The 22,492-nt window shown below is 45.1% G+C and overlaps 1 protein-coding gene across 2 annotated transcripts in view; it reads left to right on the top strand.

Moving 5' to 3' along the window:
- Positions 1-22,492, top strand: part of CDH1 (cadherin 1) — a 90,322-nt gene that overhangs the window by 59,633 nt on the left and 8,197 nt on the right. For both annotated transcript variants that reach the window (XM_064383225.1, XM_064383226.1), the window contains 10 exons: positions 3,154-3,297; positions 3,423-3,578; positions 4,654-4,798; positions 7,340-7,515; positions 7,791-7,919; positions 9,462-9,644; positions 11,360-11,604; positions 15,136-15,281; positions 18,046-18,270; positions 19,760-19,987. In XM_064383225.1, the coding sequence (XP_064239295.1) occupies positions 3,154-3,297; positions 3,423-3,578; positions 4,654-4,798; positions 7,340-7,515; positions 7,791-7,919; positions 9,462-9,644; positions 11,360-11,604; positions 15,136-15,281; positions 18,046-18,270; positions 19,760-19,987 (1,777 nt within the window). The remainder of the gene's footprint in view (positions 1-3,153; positions 3,298-3,422; positions 3,579-4,653; positions 4,799-7,339; positions 7,516-7,790; positions 7,920-9,461; positions 9,645-11,359; positions 11,605-15,135; positions 15,282-18,045; positions 18,271-19,759; positions 19,988-22,492) is intronic.

Genomic DNA, 22,492 nt, shown 5'->3' on the forward strand with positions numbered 1-22,492 from the left:
CTCTCTCTTTTTTTTTAAGGTGGAGTCTCGCTCTGTGGCGCGACTCACTGCAACCTCTACCTCCCTGGTTCAAGTGATTCTCCTGCCTCAGCCTCTGGAGTAGCTGAGATTACAGGTGCCCGCCATCATGCCTGGCTAATTTTTATATTTTTAGTAGAAGTGAGGTTGTGTCATGTTGGCCAGGCTGGTCTTGAACTCCTGACCTCAAATGATCCGCTTGCCTTGGCCTCCCAAAGTGCTGGGATTACAGGCGTGAACTACTATGCCTGGACAAGAGCTGGATTCTCTGATCACTTTGCTTTTTGTGCTTCCAGTGGGAAGGGTCTTGGCAAGGAAGAAGAAGAACCAGTGGGCAGCTCTTGCCCCATTAGACTGTAACCTCCACAAGACCCTTTCCCATCGTATTGGCAGCGCCTAGCCTTAGGTCTGGCCCACACCAGGAACAGACAGACAGATGGATTGGCCATGAATGGAAGGATGGCTGTCTGCCTAGTTTCTTCGCAGGAATGTTTCTAGGGTTTGCTACCCGAAGCCAATCACCTTTGCCAGTTTCTCAGCTGCTCCCGTGGTGCTTCCTACCGAAATGTCTCTCTGGGGGGATATTCTAGTTGGTCCTGCTTACTGCTTTGGAAGTGTGGAATGTGTTATAAGTGCCAAGGCCTGTGAGGTTGGAGCCTACTTTTCTCCCTAAAGACTCTTGATATTCTTGAAACTTAATAGTCCTTCTGATAGATCTGATTTTTCTCCCTGGTATAATTAGACCAGAAAAATGAGGAATCTAATACTATAGGACTATATTAACATAGCTCCTTGACTCAAAGTCTCCAAGGGACCCCCTTATTCACGTGAAAAAAATTCAGCACAGTGAGTCCTTGCCAGGCAGCTGTGTATGGAAGCCTCTTATGATCCAGAGACAGTTTTATTTTATTTTTTTAGAGACAGAATCTCACTCTGTCTCCCAGGCTGGAGGGTAGTGGTGTGATCTTGGCTCATTGCAACTTCCACCTCCTGGGTTCAAACAATTCTTCTGCCTCAGCCTCTCAAGTAGCCGGGATTACAGGTACCCGCCACCAAGCCTGGCTAATTTTTGTACTGTTAGTAGAGACAGGGTTTTACCACGTTGGCCAGGCTGATCTCAAACTCCTGACCTCAAGTGATCTGCCCGCCTCGGCCTCCCAAAGTGCTGGGATTATAGACGTGAGCCACCATGCCTGGCCCAGGATACTGTGTTGATGGTCAGGTTTATATTTTGTTCCTGTGCTGGCATCAAATCTCAACAAAACCATACTCAGTGTTTTCTAACCAGTCTAACCATCATCTGCATCACTACCTTTATTGAGCACTTACTATGTTTCAGGCACCATTCTCAATGCTTTAAATGTGCAAGATCAGCATCTCATTGAATCCTCCCAAGAATTCTGAGATAGGTTCTACTATTATCCCCATTTCAGATATTAGGAAACTGTAGTACAGAGAAGTTAAGTAATATCTGCCTGGGACGAGGAGGTACCATCATGAGATTTCAAAGCCAGGCAGCCTAGCTCCAGAGCCTGCCCTTGGTGCAGGCTGGGCTGCCTCTAGGAGACACACACAGGATGTAGAGGGCAGAGGGCATAGGCATATGTGCACGTGTGCACATGTGGCCATTGTGCAGCATTGGGGAAGGGTTCTGTGATGATACCTGGTCACATCTCACATGTATCTGGTACAGAATAAAGCCAGAAAATATAGCTGAACTCAAACTTAGCAAGCAGTGATAAGTGACTGTGAGTTTTTAAGTGGAGGATGAGAGATGGAATTTTCCCCCCTGAAAACTTTACTGTGTTACCAGTAATCACTTTGAAACACTTAAACAATTTGGCAAATATTTTCCTTCCATTTTCAACTCTCTTATTTCCCTGCATGTGCATAAAGTTATCTTTATTGCACATGAAAACTGTTCAATACAAGTCTCAAAGGGTGTTTTTGGCTCCCATCCAACAGCTTCTGTTACAACAAATGGAAGCCATATAGATATAATGATACAATGAGATTAAGATATTTGTATTGATCACAAAGTAGTTCTTAGTACCAGTTCTCAAAATGTACTTGTTTTGGCTGATAATTCCACTTTGGGGACCTATGTCCCCAGGAAAAACATGAAAGAGGCTAGGTGCAGTGGTGCACACCTGTAATACCAGTAAATTGGGAAGCCAAAGTGGGAGAATTGCTTGAGCCCAGGAGTTCAAGACCAGTCTGGACAAGATGGTGACACCCTGCCTCTACAAAAATTTTAAAAAATTAAAAAATTAGGCACACATGGTGTTGCATGCCTGTAGTTCCAACTACTTGGGAGACTGAGGTCAGAGGATCACCTGAGCTCAGGAGTTCAGGGCTACAGTGAGCTTTGATCACTTCACTGCACTCCAACCTGAGTAACAGAACAAGACCTTGTCTCTATTAAAAAAAAAAAAAGAAAGAAAAACACTGAAAACTCAAATATTCAGTTGTTGAATAAGCTCTGATAATTAATCATCAGAATATAATGTTGCTATTAAAAATCACATTATGGGCTGAGTGTGGTGGCTCATGCCTGTAATCCCAGCACTTTGGGAGGCTGAGGTGCTTGAGCTCACAAGTTCAAGACCAGCCTCAGTAACTTGGTAAAATCCCATGTCTACTAAAAATACAAAAATTAGTCAGGCATGGTGGTGTGCACCTATAGTCCCAGCTACTCAGGAGACTGAGATGGGAGGATGGCTTGAGCCTGGGAGGTGGAGGTTGCAGTGAGCAAGATCTTACCACTGCACCCTAGCCTCAGTGATAGAGCCAGACCTTGTCTCAAAAATGACATTATGTATGCTTGAAACAACTTGTAAATTATAATATCAAACCTTGAAACCAACACTTGTGTATACTTAATGATTACTTGAGCTCTGGACCCTAAGAAGGATAAAAAGAATACGATGTAGCAGAGGGGTTCATTGGTTTTTGTTTTGGTTGGTCATTTTGGTGGATATATATAATTTGTCATTGATAAGAGACTGTATCACTAAGTTCAAATTGTACACTGCCCACAGAAGGCTGGGACGCTGTCTGACTAGGTTGGACTATTAGAGCTCTACTATCTCTCCTGAATTGTCTCATCTTGTTCCTCATCTTCTTTCCTTTTAGGACTCTGTTCCTGGATCCCACGCGGAAGTGCTCACATTTCCCGATTCCTCTCATGGCCTCAGAAGACAGAAGAGAGACTGGGTTATCCCTCCTATCAGCTGCCCAGAAAATGAAAAAGGCCCATTTCCTAAAAACCTGGTTCAGGTAGAGAAAGAAGTTCTCTATTTCTCTGGGAGGGATTTGGCAGAGAAGTATTGAGGCGAGAAAGGGAAAAGACCCAATGTTGGGATCCTTTTTTACTAACTCTTTTTCTTTCATTTTATCTTCAGATCAAATCCAACAAAGACAAAGAAGCCAAGGTTTTCTACAGCATCACTGGCCAAGGAGCTGACACACCCCCTGTTGGTGTCTTTATTATTGAAAGAGAAACAGGATGGCTGAAGGTGACAGAGCCTTTGGATAGAGAACAAATTGCCACATACACTGTAAGTATCTCTTCGAAGTTTGTTGACACTGGGGTAACATCTGTCCAGGATTTTTTGGTCAACCCATGCTGGATCCCCATATCAGAGGCTCTGGACACATGATGAGGTTAACTTGACACCTCTTGACCTGTTGCTAAGGAGAAATGACAGGAGAATGTGGAACAGTTGTTAATTTTTCTCCTTGTCAGGAAAAAAGGAAGGAGAATCCTCATGCATCCTCATACATCCAGCACAAATTTAGACCCGAGATGTCAACCTGTTCTTGGGGCTAGAAGTCCCTGACCTAAAGGGAGAAGATAGTGATGATATAAGGGAGCAAAACCCATTTCTTGGGCTTGGCAGCAATAAGAGCTTAGGGAAGCCAAGAGGTCATTTTTTTTGTTTTTGTTTTGGTTTTGGTTTTGGTTTTGGTTTTGGATTTTTGGTTTTTTTGAGACAGGGTCTACCTATGTCACTCAGGCTGGAGTGCAGTGGTGCAGTCATAGCTCACTGCAGCCTGGACCTTCTGGGCCCAAGTGACACTCCCACCTCATCCTCCTGAGTAGCTGAGACTGAAGGCGCATACCACTACCCCCAGCTAATTTTTGTATTTTTTGTAGAAACAAGATCTTGCTATGTTGCCCAGGCTGGTCTTGAAATCTTGAGCTCAAGCAATCTGCCCACCTTAGCCTCCTAAAGTGCTGAGATTACATGAGCCACCATACCTGACCAGGAAGTTATATATTGATGCCAAATTCAGAAAGATCTGGGGGAAATGCTAGACTAGAAGGACCAGAGCAAAGTTCACCCTGCTTGTAATAAGAGGTTTTCAGTCCCCCACCTTTGTCTCTAGGCCTGATGTCCTGGCCCTGGGAAATGGGAGGTCTGAGCCAGTGGGGGTGTTCTCCAGCCCATGGGTCTTACCTTGTCATTGAAGTAGCAGCAGCAGCATATGTGCGAGAAAAGTCACCCACTGGGGGTCTCGGAGAGCAGGAAGGTGTGGCAGCAGGGAGAGCATACTCTGCTCTGGCTGGGCCCCTTCGCCCACGTTTTCTTCCTAATCAGAATTCAAGTTACCCTCATTTGGTTCTTTCAGCTCTTCTCTCATGCTGTGTCATCCAACGGGAATGCTATTGAGGACCCAATGGAGATTGTGATAACTGTGACCGATCAGAATGACAACAGGCCAGAGTTCACCCAGGAGGTCTTTCACGGGTCTGTCATGGAAGGTGCTCTTCCAGGTATATCCACTAATAAGAATCTGAATACCCAGAGGCCCTTAGGTTCTTTGGACCCCAAAGTGTTGTCCAATCCCAAATGTTGGGTAACTAAAGCTGACCCTTCCTTATGGACAGAGCTTCTTGGGAAACCATTGTTGTGTCATATGCATGTGTATAGCATTCTACCTATGGAAATATATAAAATGGGGACAGTTTAAGAACAATCTTCCTTTTTTATTGTTAAAAAAATTTTTTTAGGCTGGGCATGGTGGCTCATGCCTAGAATCCCAGCTCTTTGGGAGGCCAAGGCAGGCAGATCACCTGAGGTCAGGAGTTCGAAACCAGCCTGGCCAACATGGTGAAACCCCCATATCTACTAAAATACAAAAATTAGCCAGGTGTGGTGGCAGGCACCTGTAATCCCAGCTACTTGGGAGGCTGAGGCATGAGAATCGCTTGAACTGGGGAGGTGGAGGTTGTAGTGAGCCGAGATTGCACTGCTATACTTTAGCCAGGATGGCAGAGCAAGACTCTGTCTCAAAAAAAAAAATTTTTTTTTTAAATAGAGACAGGGTCTTGCTTTGTTGTCCAGGCTACTCTCAAACTCCTGGCCTCAAGCAGTCCTCCTACCTCAGCCCCACGGCTGCTAAGATTATAGGCATGAGTTACACCTGGCTAAGAACAACATTCCTAATTAAGGAACAGATCTTTGCCAATACCTTAAAGCCCTAAACAATCCTCCTTGATCACGTTTTCTCTCCTCCATAAAGATAACCACACTCTGACTTTTGTGGTAATCATTCCCTTTCTTTTCTTTATCTATTACCATTTGTGTATTTACACCTGTTTCAAAGTTTATTACAGACTCACGCTATACATATATTTCTGTAATTTACTTCTTTCATTCAGCTTTATAGACATAGGGTGCTTCTGTGTGGTCTGCCAGAGCAGTGTTGGGAGAACTGGCTAGCCACATGCAGAAAACTGAAACTAGGTCCCTTTCTTAAACCATATACAAAAATCAACTCAAGATGGATTAAAGACTTAAGTGTAAAACCCAAAACTACAAAAACCCTAGAAGAAAGCCAAGGTGATACAATTCACATGGTATTGTCATTCATTTATTCTCATTGCTATATAGTATTCCCTTGCATGATTATTTTAATATTTGTGTAAAACTGTTTATCCATTCCACTGTTGATGGAAATTGAGATTGTTTCTGTTTCTTGCTATTATGAACGGTGTCCTCAGAACATTCGTAAATATGTCTCAGTGCAAATACTATCTGGTATATATATAAGGTATATATCCTTAATAGTGGAGAGCTCATTTTTAGGATATGCACGCACTCTACTAAATGATGGCAGTCTATTTTCCAGGATGATTGAACCAATTTATTCTCCCACCAGTAATTGTTAGACTTTTTAGCTTCTGCTCATTTGTTGAGTATGTTGAGTTGTTTTCCATGCAATTTAGAATTGTATTTCTGTGATTACTAATAGGCTAAGTATCTTGTATCTTTGCTAGCCATTTGAGTTTCCTCTTTATGACTTGTCTATTCAAGTCTTTTGCCCTTTTATGCTATCGGGCTAGTCATATTTTTCCTATTGGCTTTATTTTTTTGAAACAAAGTCTTACTCTGTCACCCAGGCTGGAGTGCAATGGCACAATCACAGCTCGGCTCACTGCAGCCTCCTGGGCTCAAGCAAGCCTCCCACCTTAGCTACCCAAGTAGCTAGGACTGCAGGCATGCACCACCATGCCAACCTAAATTTTTTTACTTTTTGTAGAGACACGGTCTTGCCTGCAATCCCAGCATTCTGGGAGGCTGAGGTGGGTGGATCACTTGAGCTCAGGAGTTTGAGACCAGCCTGGGCGATATGGCAAGACCCTGTCTCTACAAAAAATATTAAAAATTAGCTGGGCATGGTGGTGGCATGTGCTTAGGACTACTTGCCTGTAGTCCTAGCTATTTGGGAGGCTGAAGTGGGAGGATCACCTGAGCCTAGGAAGTTGAGGCTGCAGTGAGCCATGATTGTGCCATTTCGCTCCAGCCTAGGCAACAGAGTAAGACCCTGTGTCAAAAATAAAAAAGGTCATTTAGATGTTGTAGGTACTAGTCCTTTATCAGTGACATATATTATAAATGTTTTCTTCCACCTTGAAGACAATGATCTCCAATGATCATTCTCTTTATGAAGATATGGCTGAGTAGGCGATTGTGGAAAACGTTGGTGTTTTTCTTACTTTACATGCCATTCACTCAGTATAAGAGACAGAGGAAAATGAGTTTAAGGTTATTTCTCCCCCATACTCTTCCTTCATCCCTCACCCAAAATAGGTTGGGAAAGTCGAGTCCTCTGCACACAGCTCCGTTTGAGCTTTCTCCCTTCCCTAGCACTTTGGTAAGAATTCTAGGAATTAGAGAACGGGGGAACTCTGACATGGTACCACTCCCAGGTCCCCTCCTTTATCCCTCAGGGCAGAATTGGATTAAGCAGCACTGACCAGGTCCCCAAAGTGCAGCTTGTCTAAACCCGTCCTCTCCTTGAACTCTTCCAGGAACCTCCGTGATGGAGGTCTCAGCCACAGACGCAGACGATGATGTGAACACCTACAATGCCGCCATCGCTTACACCATCCTCAGCCAAGCGCCTGAGCTGCCTTACCAAAAGATGTTCACAATTAATAAGAACACAGGAGTCATCAGTGTGCTCACCACCGGGCTGGACCGAGAGGTCAGGGGTCAGGAGGATGCAGAGGGTGTGAAGGACAAATGTGTATTAGCTCAATCCCGTGGACAATGCAAAATCCTCCTAGGCCAGTTGCTAGTTAATATGGTGATGGTCTGAACTTTGCATCTGAGCTTCTGCCCAGAGGTTCTGTGCCTAGAAGACAGGCAGAATGGCATGAAGCAGATGGTTAAATATTCCAGTTCCATGTGTTGGGCCAGGCTGGGCCAGAGGTGGCTAGTTGTCCTGGCCCTGACTTGGTTGTGTTGATCTCTCTGCAGAGTTTCCCTACATATACCCTGGTGGTTCAGGCTGCTGACCTTCAAGGAGATGGGTTAAGCACAACAGCAACAGCTGTGATCACAGTCACTGATGCCAACGATAACCCTCCGATCTTCAATCCCACCACGGTAATTCCGCAACTCCTTAGAGGGTTTCCAAAGAAAGGTCTTTTGTTGTTCGTGAACTAAGTTTCACCACTGCTCATGGGCGAAGTCTTTGAAAACTCTCTCCAGACTAGTGAATGTTAACTTTAAACTGAAAAGCAAGCATCTTGGGGTGGCAATTGTCTTTAGCATCTTTTTTCCACCCTTGGTGTGGGGCCAATTGGCACAAGATTGTAAAGTTGCAAAAAGCACCTACTGATTTCATATCCTCATACTGTACATTTTTATAGAAAATTTTACTGGGTTTCGGCCGGGCGCGGTGGCTCACGCCTGTAATCCCAGAACTTTGGGAGGCCGAGGCGGGTGGATCACGAGGTCAAGAGATCGAGACCATCCTGGTCAACATGGTGAAACCCCGTCTCTACTAATACAAAAAAAAATTAGCTGGGCATGGTGGCGCATGCCTGTAATTCCAGCTACTCAGGAGGCTGAGGCAGGAGAATTGCCTGAACCCAGGAGACAGAGGTTGTGGTGAGCTGAGATTGCGCCATTGCACTCCAGCCTGGGTAACAAGAGCGAAACTCCATCTCAAAAAAAAAAAAAAAAAAAAAAAAGAAAATTTTACTGGGTTTCATTTCTTCATTGAACAAATATTTTCTAAGTTTATACTAGGCACTGTATGAGGCACAGTGAAAGCAGACAAAGATTCCATCTCATGGTGTTTCTAGTATAGCTAGGAAGACATGAGAATTATTGAATACCAAGGATATTATACACATTCCAGGTGAAGGTATTGACAGCCAGGTAGGGGAAGTTTTTTTTTTATTTATTAAAAAAAAATTTTTTTTCTTTCTTTTTTTTTTTTTTTTAAAGATGGGGTTCCACCATGTTGGCCAAGATGGTCTTGATCTCCTGATCTCGTGATCCACCCACCTAGGCCTCCCAAAGTGCTGGGATTACAGACGTGAGCCACCGCACCCGGCCGGTAGGGGAAGTCTAAATCATCCTGTATTATGGCCAGGTGTGGTGGCTCACACCTGAAACCCCAGCACATTGGGAGGCCAAAGCTAGTGGATCCCTTGAAGATGGAGTTCGAGACCAGCTTGGCCATCATGGCAAAACCCCATCTCTACTAAAAATACAAAAATCAGTTGGACATGGTGGCATGTGCTTGTAATCCCAGCCACTCGGGAGGCTGAGGCACGAGAATCGCTTGAACTCAGGAGGCGGAGGCTGCAGTGAGCCGAGATTGTGCCACAGCACTCCAATGTGCCCATCCCCTGGCCTCTCCTTGTCACCATCTTCTCCTTGAAGCTTGCTTTCAGTTAGCCAGTATGGTGGTGCATGCCTGTGGTCCCAGTTACTCTGGAGGATTAGGTGGGAGAATTGCTTGAGCCCAGGAAGTCGAGGCAATAGTGAACCATGATCGCTCCACTACACTCCAGCCTGGTGATAGTGATATCCTGTCTCAAAAAAACAACAAAAGAGGGTTCCTTTAATCCCCTGAGACCTGGCTCTGCTAACACTCTTGGTATGTTGTAAATGACCCATCTCTTTGCTCTGCAGTACCAAGGTCAGGTGCCTGAGAACGAGGCTAACTTCAAAATCGCCACACTGAAAGTGACTGATGCTGACGCCCCCAACACCCCGGCGTGGGAGGCTGTATACACCATATTGAATGATAATGAGGGGCAATTTGTCGTCACCACAGATCCAGCGACCAACGATGGCATTTTGAAAACAGCAAAGGTTTGTATGGTACCTGGCAAGATGCAGAAATGGACATCCTCGCAGCTGTTCATGCCTTTGTCCCCTGGTATCTTCTCAGAAGTAGATTCGCATTGGCAGAGGGACGGGTGACTTTCCTAGATTCTAGTGGACCATGTGGGGTTTGCAGTGGTTCTTCTTGCTCATGTAAGAAATCAAGAAGCTAAGGTGGGACATGGTGGCTCATGCCTGTAATCCCAGCAGTTTGGGAGGCTGAGGCAGGCAGATCACCTGAGGTCAGGAGTTTAAGACCAGCCTGGCCAACATGGTGAAACCCTGTCTCTACCAAAAATACAAAAATTAGCCGGGCTTGGTGGTGCATGCCTGTAATCCCAGCTGCTCAGGAGGCTGAAGCAAGAGAATCACTTGAGCCCGGGAGACAGAAGTTATAGTGAGCCAAGATAGCGCCACTGCACTCCAGCCCATCTGGAAAAAAAAGAAAGGAAAAGAAATCAAGAAGCTCTTACACAGCATCCCTAAATTGAAAAAGAAATACTGTCTGCTTTAACGGGCTCTTTCCCAGAAACATTCTCCTTCCCTTAGTCCTTTTCATTTTGCAGTGAGAGGGAAAATGAATTGCTGGTCTCTGCTCTTAAACTGGATAATTTTAGAAGTGGGGCAGATATGGTTGTTTTTGAAAAATGTCCTAGAAACTTAGTGCATGGCGGTAGAAGACTCGCTTGAGCCAGGAGGTTGAAGCTACACTGAGGTACGATCATGCTACTGTACTCCAACCTGGGTGATAGAACAAGACTCCATTTCTTTTAAAAAAAAATGGCTGAGTGTGATGGCTCACACCTGTAATCCCAGCACTTTGGGAGGCCAAGGCTGGTGGATCACCTGAGGTCAGGAGTTCTGAGACCAGCCTGGCCAACGTAGTGAAACCCTGTCTCTACTAAAAATACCAAAAATTAGCTGGGTATGGTGGCACATGCCTGTAATCCCAGCTACTAGGGAGGCTGAGGCAAGAGAATTGCTTGAACCTGGGAGACGGAGGTTGCAGTTAGATGAGATAGTGCCATTGCACTCCAGCCTGGGCAACAAGAGCAAAAATTCCATCTCAGAAAAAAAAAAAAAAAAAAAAAGGAAAGAGACATGAAAACCAAGAATTTGGGTGAATTGCTTGTTGAAGTGACTCAACGAATTAATGGATCCCTAGAATAGCCCCACAGCTTTGACTTCCTCTTGAGCAGGTGAGCAGATTTGAGAAGCCCTGGTAAATAATTGTGGGTTTTGCTGTTTAAAGTAATGGCAGAGGCTGAGCGCAGTGGCTCACGCTTGTAATCCCAGCCCTTTGGGAGACTGAGGCAGGGGGATCACCTGAGGCCAGGAGTTGGAGGCCAGCCTGACCAACATGGAGAAACTCCATCTCTACTAAAAATACAAAATTATCCAGGCATGGTGGAGCGTGCCTATAATCCCAGCTACTCGGGAGGCTGAGGCAGGAGAATCTCTTGAACCCTGAAGGCAGAGGTTGCAGTGAGCTGAGATCGCACCATTGCACTCCAGCCTGGGCAACAAGAGTGAAACTTCATCGCAAAAAAAAAAAAAGAAAGAAAGAAAATAATGGCAGAAACCACAATTACTTTTGTAACAACCTAATATATTCCCAAAAGCAACAGTTAAGGATTTAATTTTCTTTTTATTAATACAAAGTGTTTTGTTTTGTTTTCAACTTCATTGTTTTTCCTCTCTAGGGCTTGGATTTTGAGGCCAAGCAGCAGTACATTCTACATGTGGCAGTGACAAACGTGGCCCCATTTGAGGTCTCTCTCACCACCTCCACAGCTACTGTCATCGTGGATGTGCTGGATGTGAATGAAGCCCCCATCTTTGTGCCTCTTGAAAAGAAAGTGACAGTGTCCGAGGACTTTGGTGTGGGCCAGGAAATCACATCCTACACTGCCCGGGAGCCAGACACATTTATGGAACAGAAAATAACGTAAGTGTGAGGATTTTTCTTTTTCCTTTTTTTTTTTGTTGAGATGGAGTCTTGCTCTGTCGCCCAGACTGGAGTGTAGTGGCACTATCTCAGCTCACTGCAACCTCTGCCTCCAGGGTTCAAGTGATTCTCCTGCCTCAGCCTCCCAAGTAGCTGGGATTACAGGTGCATGCCACCACACCCAGCTAATTTTTTTTGTATTTTTAGTAGAGATGGGGTTTCACCATGTTGGCCAGGCTGGTCTTGAACTCCTGACCTCATTATCCACCCTCCTCGGCCTCCCAAAGTGCTGGGATTACAGGTGTGAGCCACAGCGTCTGGCCAGGATTTTTCAACTGACTTACAGCAACTGGGTGTGGGTGTGTGTGTGTGTGTGTGCGCGCGCGCACGCGCGTATCTGTATTTTTATATATAAATATAGTTCATGGCATTTTGTCATTTGTCTGTACAAGACCATTGTCTTGCTAAATTTATTTTTTTATTCCCTTTATCTGTGCGGCTTTCACCTTTTCCCTTCCCTCCATAGATAGCCATTCTTGGTCTGATGTGCTGCCTCTCTTTAAGCTCTTGTAGTATGGTAGAAATGCAATTTTACTTTGCATACACAGTATTGTGGTGTGTGTGGTTTTTTGTTTTTTTGGTTTTTTTTTTTGAGTTTGGAGTCTTGCTTTGTTGCCCAGGCTAGAGTGCAGTGGCATGATCTCTGCTTACTGCAGCCTCCGCTTCCTGGGTTCAGGAAATTCTTGGGCCTCAGCCTCCCAAATAGCTAGGATTACAGGTGCCTGCCAGCATGCCCGGCTAATTTTTGTATTTTTAGTAGAGACAGGTTTCACCATATTGGCCAGGCTGGTTTTGAACGCCTGACCTGAAGTCATCTCCCCGCCTCCCAAAGTGCTAAGATTACAGGTGTGAGCCACCACATCCAGCCCATAGTCTTGTGTTCTAAGTAACTTACTATTAATATTTATTATTTTTTTTAATATCTCTCTTTTTAAACTTAAAGGCACCTCTATAACGTAAATCACACAGACACTGAAAACCCATATGCCAACCAACCAACTACAACACTTGCTTTATTTATTTATTTATTTTTTTTTTTTTGAGACGGAGTTTCGCTCTTGTTACCCAGGCTGGAGTGCGATGGCGCGATCTCGGCTCACCGCAACCTCCGCCTCCTGGGTTCAGGCAATTCTCCTGCCTCAGCCTCCTGAGTAGCTGGGATTACAGGCACGCGCCACCATGCCCAGCTAATTTTTTGTATTTTTAGTAGAGACGGGGTTTCACCATGTTGACCAGGATGGTCTCGATCTCTTGACCTCGTGATCCACCCGCCTCGGCCTCCCAAAGTGCTGGGATTACAGGCGTGAGCCACCGTGCCCGGCAACACTTGCTTTAAAATATTCTTATTTTGGGCCAGGTGCAGCGACTCTCGCCTGTAATCCCAAAACTTTGGGAGGCCCAAGCAGGTGGATCACTTTGAGGGCAGGTGTTCAAGGCCAGCCTGGCAAATGTGGCAAAACCCCGCCTCTACTAAAAACACAAAAAATTAGTCAGGCATTTTAGTGCACACCTGTAATCCCAGCTCCTCAAGAGACTTAGGCATGAGAACCACTTGACCCCAAAAGGCTGAGGTTGCAGTGAGGCAAGATTGCGCCACTGCACTCCAGCCTGGGCGACAGAGTGAGATTCTGTCACAAAAGAGAAAAAAAATTACTCTCAACCAGGTGCAGTGGCTCATGCCTGTAATCCTAACACTTTGGGAGGCCAAGGTGCATGGATCACCTGAGGTCAGGAGTTTGAGATAAGCCTGGCCAACATGGCGAAACCCCATCTCTACTAAAAATACAAAAATTAGCTGGGCATGGTGACAAGCGCTTATAATCCCAGCTACTAAGGAGGCTGAGACAGGAGAATTGCTTGAACCCAGGAGGCAGAGGTTGCAGTGAGTCAAGATCGCACCGCCTGGGTGACAAGAGCGAGACTCCATCTCAAAAAAAAAAAAAAAGAAACAAAAAATTATTCTCATTTTCTATATGTAGCCAATGGACTCCTCATAATCTAGAGGCTATTTCTACATGCTCCAAACTGTAAGGCCTGACAAGATGTGTCAAAGACAACGATATAGAATTTGGTTGAGTGATGAATCCCTGGATTGCACAGTTTCCAGGCTAGGTTGAAAGCTTGCAGTAGTGAAATAGATAGTTCAAAGCATCTCCTGGGGCAAATTCCATGACCAGGTCTTTAGTGTTTGTTTGCAGAGGCCTTTACACCTGTAACAAAGAGCACTTTATGTAATTCATTGCTTTGCACTTCCAAAGAAGTGAGGCCAAGCCTACAGGTTCTCAGAGCCCTTTCCTCCTCTGATTTCTTAGTTTCCCTATCAGAGCCTTTCCATGACCCCAGTAAATGACTGAGCAGTAGATCTCTATTAGCCTCCCTGTACCTCCCATTAAATGCCAATAGTGCAGTCAACAGGGCAACCTGCATCTCCAGATGTTCATGGCAGGAGAGGAGGTGGCATGTTGCCACCAGTTACAAACTACTATATTGTTTGGGGGAAACTGGTCTGGAGGAGTCTGCTTTTAAAAGTAAATAAGGATTATAGTAATCATTGCTTCAGCAAGAATCACCCATAGATGCTAAATCCATTGAGTGAAAGTTAGTGGCTGAACAACATATTCTCAAATTATCTACCTGCAGATTATAGATGTATCATATAGTGAAAAAAGGCACCTTTGCTATGAAGAAATCTGGTGGCCTTTCCCTTATCCAAGTGATCAAAGTTTACATCATCAGTAAAAGCACAGACAGACATCATGTGCCTCCCAGTGTTCTGTGCTGGGGAGGCTACAGCAACTCTGTAGTTTCTTGTCCCCACCACCGACCCCCGAAATGGATGATCTGAATCTAAATTATGAGGAATAATCAAACAAACTCAAACTAAGGGGCATTCTACAAAACAACTGGCCAGCACATTTTAAAAATGTCAGTGTCAAAACAGAAAAGAAAGACCTAAGGAAGAGCCATGCCAACTAAAGGCCATATTGGATCCTGAATCCAGAAGGGTGCAAGGTTGCTGTAAAGGACATTTTTGGAAAATCTGACAATTTGAATATGCACCATATAGTTGACGATAGTATTCTATCAAAGTTTTATTGCCTAAAATTGAAAATCAAGTTGAGTTATATAAGAGAATGCCTTTGTTCTTAGGAGATCACACACTGGTATTTATAAGTAAAGGAACATGACTTCTGCAATTTATTTGCAAATAGTTCAGCAAAACAAGAAATTATGTAGGCGTGTGTCAATATTGACAGAGAGCAGACATGGCAAAATATTAACAGTGAGTAAACCTAGGTGAAGAGTCCATGGATGGTCATCACACTATTCTGGTAACTTGTCTGTTGTATTGTTGGATTTCAAAATAAAAACATTAGAAGTAATCAGATAACTAAAGAAGAGCTTAAGCTGTTTTCAGCTTCATGCTGTTTGCTGGTCCTATTCTAAAAGCCAGAGCTTGTGCCTATTCAGGTATCGGATTTGGAGAGACACTGCCAATTGGCTGGAGATTAATCCGGAAACTGGTGCCATTTCCACTCGGGCTGAGCTGGACAGGGAGGACCTTGAACATGTGAAGAACAGCACATACACAGCCCTCATCATAGCTACAGACAACGGTAAGGGGACCCCATCTGGGCCTTTGCTGCCTCACTCTCCTAGCTAGTTCACTTCCTTGCCCTTCTCTTCTTTTGGAGGCAAGTGTTCATTCTTTTTCTTTTATCCTTTTTGTTTGTTGGATTGATTTGTATAAAGGTATGGAGTATAAGGGTAATTTTGTTACATGCAGAGATGTATAGTGGTAAAACCAGATCTTTTAGGGTATCCATCACCTAAATAACATTCATTGTACCCATTAAGTAATTGCTCATCATCTACTCCCTCCCACCCTCACGCTTCCCAGCTGCCATTGTCTATCATTCCACAGTCTACATCCATGTGTACACATTATTGAACTCCCACTTCTAAGTGAGAACATGCAGTATTTCTCCTTATGTGTCTGACTTGTTTCACTTGAGATAATGGCTTCCAGTTTCATCCCTGTTGCTGCAAAAGATGATTCTTTTATTTATTTATTTTTATTTTTTTATATTTTTTTGAGACGGAATCTAGCTCTGTCGCCCAGACTGGGAGTGCAGTGGCACGATCTCAGCTCATTGCAACCTTCGCCTCCCAGGTTTGAGCAGTTCTCCTGCCTCAGCTTCCCAGATAGCTGGGATTGCAGGCACCGGCCAACATGCCCAGCTAATTTTTGTATTCTCAGTAGAGACAGGCTTTCACTGTGTTGACCAGGCTGGTCTCGAACTCCTGACCTCGTGGTCCGCCCAACATGGCTTCCCAAAGTGCTGGGATTACAATTGTGAACCACTGCACCCAGCCTTGTTTTTTCTTTTATTCTTAAACAAAGGTGTTCTTATTATCAAAAAATTCAAGTGGGCTGGGCACAGTGACTCACACCTGTAATCCCAGCACTTTGAGAGGCTGAGGTCAGAGGATCACTTGAGCCCAGGAGTTCAAGACCAGCCTGGGAAACATGGCAAAACCCTAAGGGAAGCAGACAACAATGGTTTACATTCTAGGTCCAAAGCTTAATACTCGTGTGACCTTGGATTTGCTGTTTAATTTGTGTGTCCCATAATTCCTTTACCTGAAAAGTGATAATACCCATCTGGATGAAATGAATTAGGTGTGGGTCCTTCCAGACTGTTTCTGTGTATTTAAATACATTTATAGACTGAGTGCTAGGCTCACACCTGTAATACCAACACTTGGGGGTCTGAGGCGGGAGATGGCTTGAGGCCAGGAGTTCAAGACCAGCTTGGGCAACATACTGCCCATAATCTCAAAATGCTGGGATTACAGGTGTGAGTTATCACGCCTGGTCTCCTTAAGTTAATGTTAAATGACTTGTGCTCATTGTTTAAAAAAAATTTAGCTAGGCGTGGTGGCTCACGCCTGTAATCCCAGCACTTTGGGAGGCTGAGGCAGGCGGATCACCTGAGGTCAGGAGTTCAAGAACAGCCTGACCAACATGGAGAAACCCAGTCTCTACTAAAAGTACAAAATTAGCCTGGCATGGCGGCGCATGCCTATAATGCCAGCTACTCGGGAAGCTGAGGCAGAAGAATTTCTTGAACTCAGGAGGCTTGGAGGTTGCAGTGAGCCAAGATCGCACCATTACACTCCAGCCTGAGCAATAAGAGTGAAACTCCATCTCAAAAAAGAAAAGACATTTTACGTGAGAAAAAAAAGTTTTAAAAATTTACAGTCATGCCATCTAGACATATCTATTGATAGGTTTGAGATGGATTCCTCTGTTGTTTTGTTTCCCTGTCGTATACTAATCTTGATGATAGTTCCCTGGGTACCAATTTTTCCTACTACCATATGCTTGGTTTTGTGTCAGGATATAAAAGAAATGCAAACAGAAGTGAGGATGGGCTGGGTGCAGTAGCTCACGCCTATAATCCCAATACTTTAGGAGGCCAAGGTAGGAGGATCACTTGAGCCCAGGAGGTCAAGACCAGCCTGGGCAACATGGCAAGACCTCCCCACCCCTACAAAAAAGTTTAAAAACCAGCCAAGCATGGTGGCATGCGCCTGTAGTCCCAGCTACTAGGGAGGCAGAGGTGAGAGATTAGGCCCAGGAGGTAAAGGCTGCAGTAAACTCTGTTCATGCCACCACATTCCAGCCTGGGTGACAGAGTGAGACCCTGCCTTAAAAAAAAAAAAAAAAAGTTGGGCATGGTGGCTCACGCCTGTAATCCAAGCACTTTGAAAGGCCGAGGTGAGTGGATCACCTCAGGTTCAGATTTTGAGACCAGCCTGACCAATATGGTGAAACCCTGTCTCTTGAAAAAAAAAAAAAAAAAAGGTGTATATGAATTCCCAAATCTGTTTTGAAAACCAATTTGCAGAGACTCAAAAAGACCCAACTCATCCCCTTTGATTTTAAACTTCTAGTGCGGCTTAAAATAAAAATAAAAGACTCAATGCTTTGATAATGACCTTAAATGGCATGAAAGCGCAGAAAAAGAACGAGGGAGACAGCAAGCAGGCAATAAGGACTTCTTGGAGCTGTTAAAATTCAATGGATGAATAATGGCATGTGAAGAAGGAGGAGGGTGTCCTTGGTGTGAGGAATAACTTGAATAATGGTTATCAAAGCGGGAATAAGCTTGTCTATGTAAAACGGTCAGAGGCCTGCCCACCTGGGAGTGGAGATGTCCTGGGATTGGTAGGATGGGAGGTTCTAGGGGTGGAGTGGGGCCTGGTGAGGGACCACTGAAGAGCCAGGACAAGATCTGGATTGGGTCTGGTAGAAGGCAGTGGGGATCCATGACTGTTCCCGAGCTGCAACATTTCCTCTGTATTTTCTCTTAGGTTCTCCAGTTGCTACTGGAACGGGGACGCTTCTGCTGATCTTGTCTGATGTGAATGACAATGCCCCCATACCAGAACCTCGAAATTTATACTTCTGCGAGAGGAATCCAGAGCCTCAAGTCATCAACATCATTGATGCAGACCTTCCTCCCAATACATCTCCCTTCACGGCAGAACTAACACATGGGGCGAGTGTCAACTGGACCATTGAGTACAATGACCCAAGTGAGTACCTGAGCTTTATTTTGGCAACTGTGCTATGACTGCCATGCTTTCCTTCTCCCAGATCCCTACCTCTCAATTTCTCTTCTCAACTTCCAGATGCCACCCCTTCCGTTGATACTTGTTTCCTTGTTCATTCTGTCTTTGAGGCCTTACTCCAAAGGTCTCTTTCCTTTCCTGGTATCTAACTTTGTAGCATGCTACCCAGTAATATAAAACCCAAGCAGGGCTCCCTCTCCCAGCCTCTAACCACTCTCCAATCTCCTCTCCACTTGCAACCTCTGGGACTATCTTCTCTGCCACCTCCCGCTCCTGGGACCAAACAAGGCCATTTTTGTGGTTAGCTCCTTCTTGCTGACCAACCATGAGCTCCCAGATTGTCAGAACTATTCCACCGAGGTGGAGGCAGCTGTCAACCGCCTGGTCAATTTGTATCTGCAGGCCTCCTACATCAACCTCTGTCAGGGCTTCTATTTTCACTGTGATGATGTGGCTCTGGAAGGTGTGGGACACTTATTCCACAAATTGGCCAAGGAGAAACACAAGGGTGCTGAGTATGTCTTGAAAATAAATGCAAAACCAGTGTGGTGGCCATGCTGTCCTCCAGGGCATCCAGAAGCCGTGTCAAGATGAATGGGGTAGGCTGGGCGCAGTGGCTCACGTGTGTAATCCCAGCACTTTGGGAGGCCGAAGTGGGTGGATCATGAGATTGGGAGTTCGAGACCAGCCTGGCCAAGATGGTGAAACCCCTCTCTACTAAAAATACAAAAATTAGCTGGGCGTGGTGGTGTATGCCTGTAATCCCAGCTACTCAGGAGGCTGATGCAGAAGAATCACTTGAACCTGGGAGGCGGAGGTTGCAGTGCGCAGAGATCGTGCCATTACACTCCAGCCTGGGTTACAAAGTGAGACTCTGCCTCCAAAAAAAAGAGATGAAGGGGGTAAAACCCTGGACGCAATGGAAGTCACTCTGGCCCCAAAGAAGAACCTGAACCAGGCCCTTTTGGATCTTCATGCCCTGGGTTTCATCCACACAGACCTCCATCTCTGTGACTTCCTGGAGAGCCACTTCCTAGATGAAGAAGTGAAACTCATCAAGAAGATAGGTGACCACCTGACCAACCTCTGCAGGCTGGCCGGCCCCCAGGCTGGGCTGGGCGAGTACCTCTTTGAAAGGTTCACCCTAAGGCACAACCAGGAGCCTACTGAGCCTGGCAAATCTGAAGAGCCACTCTCTGCCTGAGCCTCTCCCTCCAGCCACTAGGCAGCTTTTTAACCTGCCCTAGAGCCCTCTCCCAAGCCTTAGACTAAATGGAAATAAAGCTTTTTACAGACCAAAAAAAAAAAAAGTAGATACCTAACTAAAACCCAAGCCGCTCTGCTCTCTTTGCTTGGCTTGCAAATGTCTTTAGTTCACTAAAAATTTTATTCTGGAATGAGCTTTTTTTCTCTCTCTCCTGGTCTCATCATTTCTTTTTATTGCTTTCCCCAGCCCAAGAATCTCTCATTTTGAAGCCAAAGATATACTTAGAGGTGGGTGAGTACAAAATCAATCTCAAGCTCATGGATAACCAGAATAAAGACCAAGTGACCACCTTAGAGGTTCACGTGTGTGACTGTGAAGGGACCGCCAGCGTCTGTCGAAAGGCACAGTATGTCGAAGCAGGATTGCAAGTTCCTGCCATCCTGGGGATTCTTGGAGGAATTCTTGCTTTGCTAAGTAAGTCCAGCTGGCAAGTGGCTCAGCCTTTGACTTAAAAAAAATGGAGGAGGTTTATTTCCTGAAAATGATTTTTGTTCTTATATTAGTTAGGGTATGGTTTAGCCAATATAGGAAAGGGACTTCCAAGTTATGCTGGCCTACATAGAATAGAAGTTTGTCTCTTACCAAACGGTTCAGAGGTAAATGGTCTAAGATGGGAGGGAGGGCAACCCTGTGCCATGAAGTTAATAGGGGACCCAGGTTTCTTCTATCTTGTTTATTTTCCTCCTTCAAGTCAGTGCATCCCAAGCTTGAGTGCATGCAAATCACCTGGGCCTCTTGGTAAACTGGGAAATCTGATCCAGGAGGTCTGGTGTGGGGCCACAGATTCCGCATTTCTAACCAGCTCCCAGGGGGTGCTAATGTTGCAGTTCCTGAGACCATAGGCAGAGTAGCAAGACCTTGGGGGCTGCCCCAGCATGGTCTAAGCTAGCCAGCTCACCACCACCACCACCACCTCTACATTCCATCCTAGATGGGGGAAGGGGATGAGAGAGGAAGTGGAGGCCACACAACTGAAGGCAGTGTCACCTCCACTTATATACCGTTGGCCCAAACAGCCACACCTAGCTGCAAGGGAGCCTGGAAGCTTCTACGTGCAATTGAAAATTGCCATGGAGTAGGGATGGAGTGTAGGGTGAGCAGTGAGTGAGTATCAATGACTAAAAGGATAAAGGAGAAAAAGGATGCTGAGGAAAATTGGCAAATTCTGCCATAGTCCTTAAACCTGTTTCCTTTGGAGCCCACCTGGAGTGACCCCTCGGGGTGACACAGGTACTGTTATGGTCAAGGCAAATCCTTTTATCATTCACACACAGAAAATACTGAATCTATTAAAGGAATAAATTAGTTATGAAAACAGATTATGTGCATCATATGACAAAGTATCCATATGGAGTACACTATATCAGAACTCTGGTAGGGCTTTAAACATGTGAATGATAGAAGAGCGAGCGAATGATTCTCAATACAAGTGATAGCAAGTCACTTAGAAACCTTTGACCAGGTATGGTGGCTCACACTTTGGGATGCCAAGGTGGGAGGATTGCTTAAAGCCAGGAGTTTGACACCAGCCTGGGCAACAAAGCAAGACCCTGTCTCTACAAGATAAAAATGAAAAATACATTTTTTTAATTAAAAAAAAAATTTTTAAAGAAATGTTTAAAGATCATATATAATTAGTGACCATAAGGGGTGGTCCAGCTCATGAATGCCTTTGTAGTTACTGTAGTCAGAAAAGGCTGTTAATTGAGCCTCAAGGAAGGTTTTGTGGAAGGTGGAAGTGGTTAGGCCACAGGTGCTGGTAGAATTCCAACGGGCAGACGGATATTCAGGAAGGTTCCTCTCCTAGCAAAGCATAACAGAGGCTTGAGTAGACTCCTTGGAGGGCAGAGACCAGGCCAAGCTGATGGGAATGGAAAAAGATTTTTGGAGGGAGCAGTGGGACCAAATCGAGGGCTTTCAATTTAGGTTGGGCATGGGTGCCATTGATCTTGCTGCCACTGCTTCAGTGGACTCCAGGAAAGGCTGCCTTTCAATGTTCTGAAAATGTTTGCTGGGCATCCATTTACATCTGCCCCTTCCTGCTGGTGTCCTCCCAAAGTTGAAGAGAAGGATAGTGCTGTTGAGAATCGAGCAAGCTTTCTGGACTTTTGTTCTGCCAGGCTTTACATGGCTTTATTGTACCATGAGATTAGGTTAATTCATCATTGTCTTAGGCACGGTAGCATAAGCCCTGCCAGCCCACTTCATAATCAAATTACATTTGAGTGGCCTGGTCTGCTTTTGGGATAGTGATTACTGACTAGTATATTCATTCTAAGGGGAATTTTTTTTTTTTTTTTTTGAGGCAAGGTCTCGCCCTGTGGCTCAGGCTGTAGCGCAGTGGAGTAATCTCAGCTCACTGCAGCCTTGACTTCCAGGGCTCAGGTGATCCTCCCACCTCAGCCCCCTGGGTGGCTGGGACCACAGGCATGAGCCACCACACCCAGCTAATTTTTTGTATTTTTTGTAGAAACAGGGGTTTCTCATGTTGCCTGGGCTGGTCTCAAACTCGTGGGCTCAACCAGTCCTCCTGCCTTGGCTTCCCAAAGTGTTGGGATGACAGGCATGAGGCACTGTGCCCAGCAAGGGAATCTTAAAGATTGTGGTTATACTTGAAATATTTTTTAAAAAATAGGATTACCTAAATTTGCTATGGGTATGTATTTTTTTAGACACTAGGAGTGGGGATTCCCATGTAGAACAACATTTAAAACAGAGGCAGTGCCAGAACTCAGATGTTCAATTTCTTGTATTTTTATTTTTTTTTTTTAAATGGAGTCTTGCTCTGTCGCCCAGGCTGGAGTGCAATGGCTCGATCTCGGCTCACTGCAACCTCCGCCTCCCAGGTTCAAGCAATTCTCCTGCCTCAGCCTCCTGAGTAGCTGGGATTACAGGTGCACGCCACCAAGCCTGACTAAT

The sequence above is a fragment of the Aotus nancymaae genome, unplaced genomic scaffold (assembly GCF_030222135.1).
Source record: "Aotus nancymaae isolate 86718 unplaced genomic scaffold, 86718_ANA_hifiasm-v0.15.2.pri h1tg000030l, whole genome shotgun sequence".
Classification (NCBI taxonomy): Eukaryota; Metazoa; Chordata; class Mammalia; order Primates; family Aotidae; genus Aotus; species Aotus nancymaae.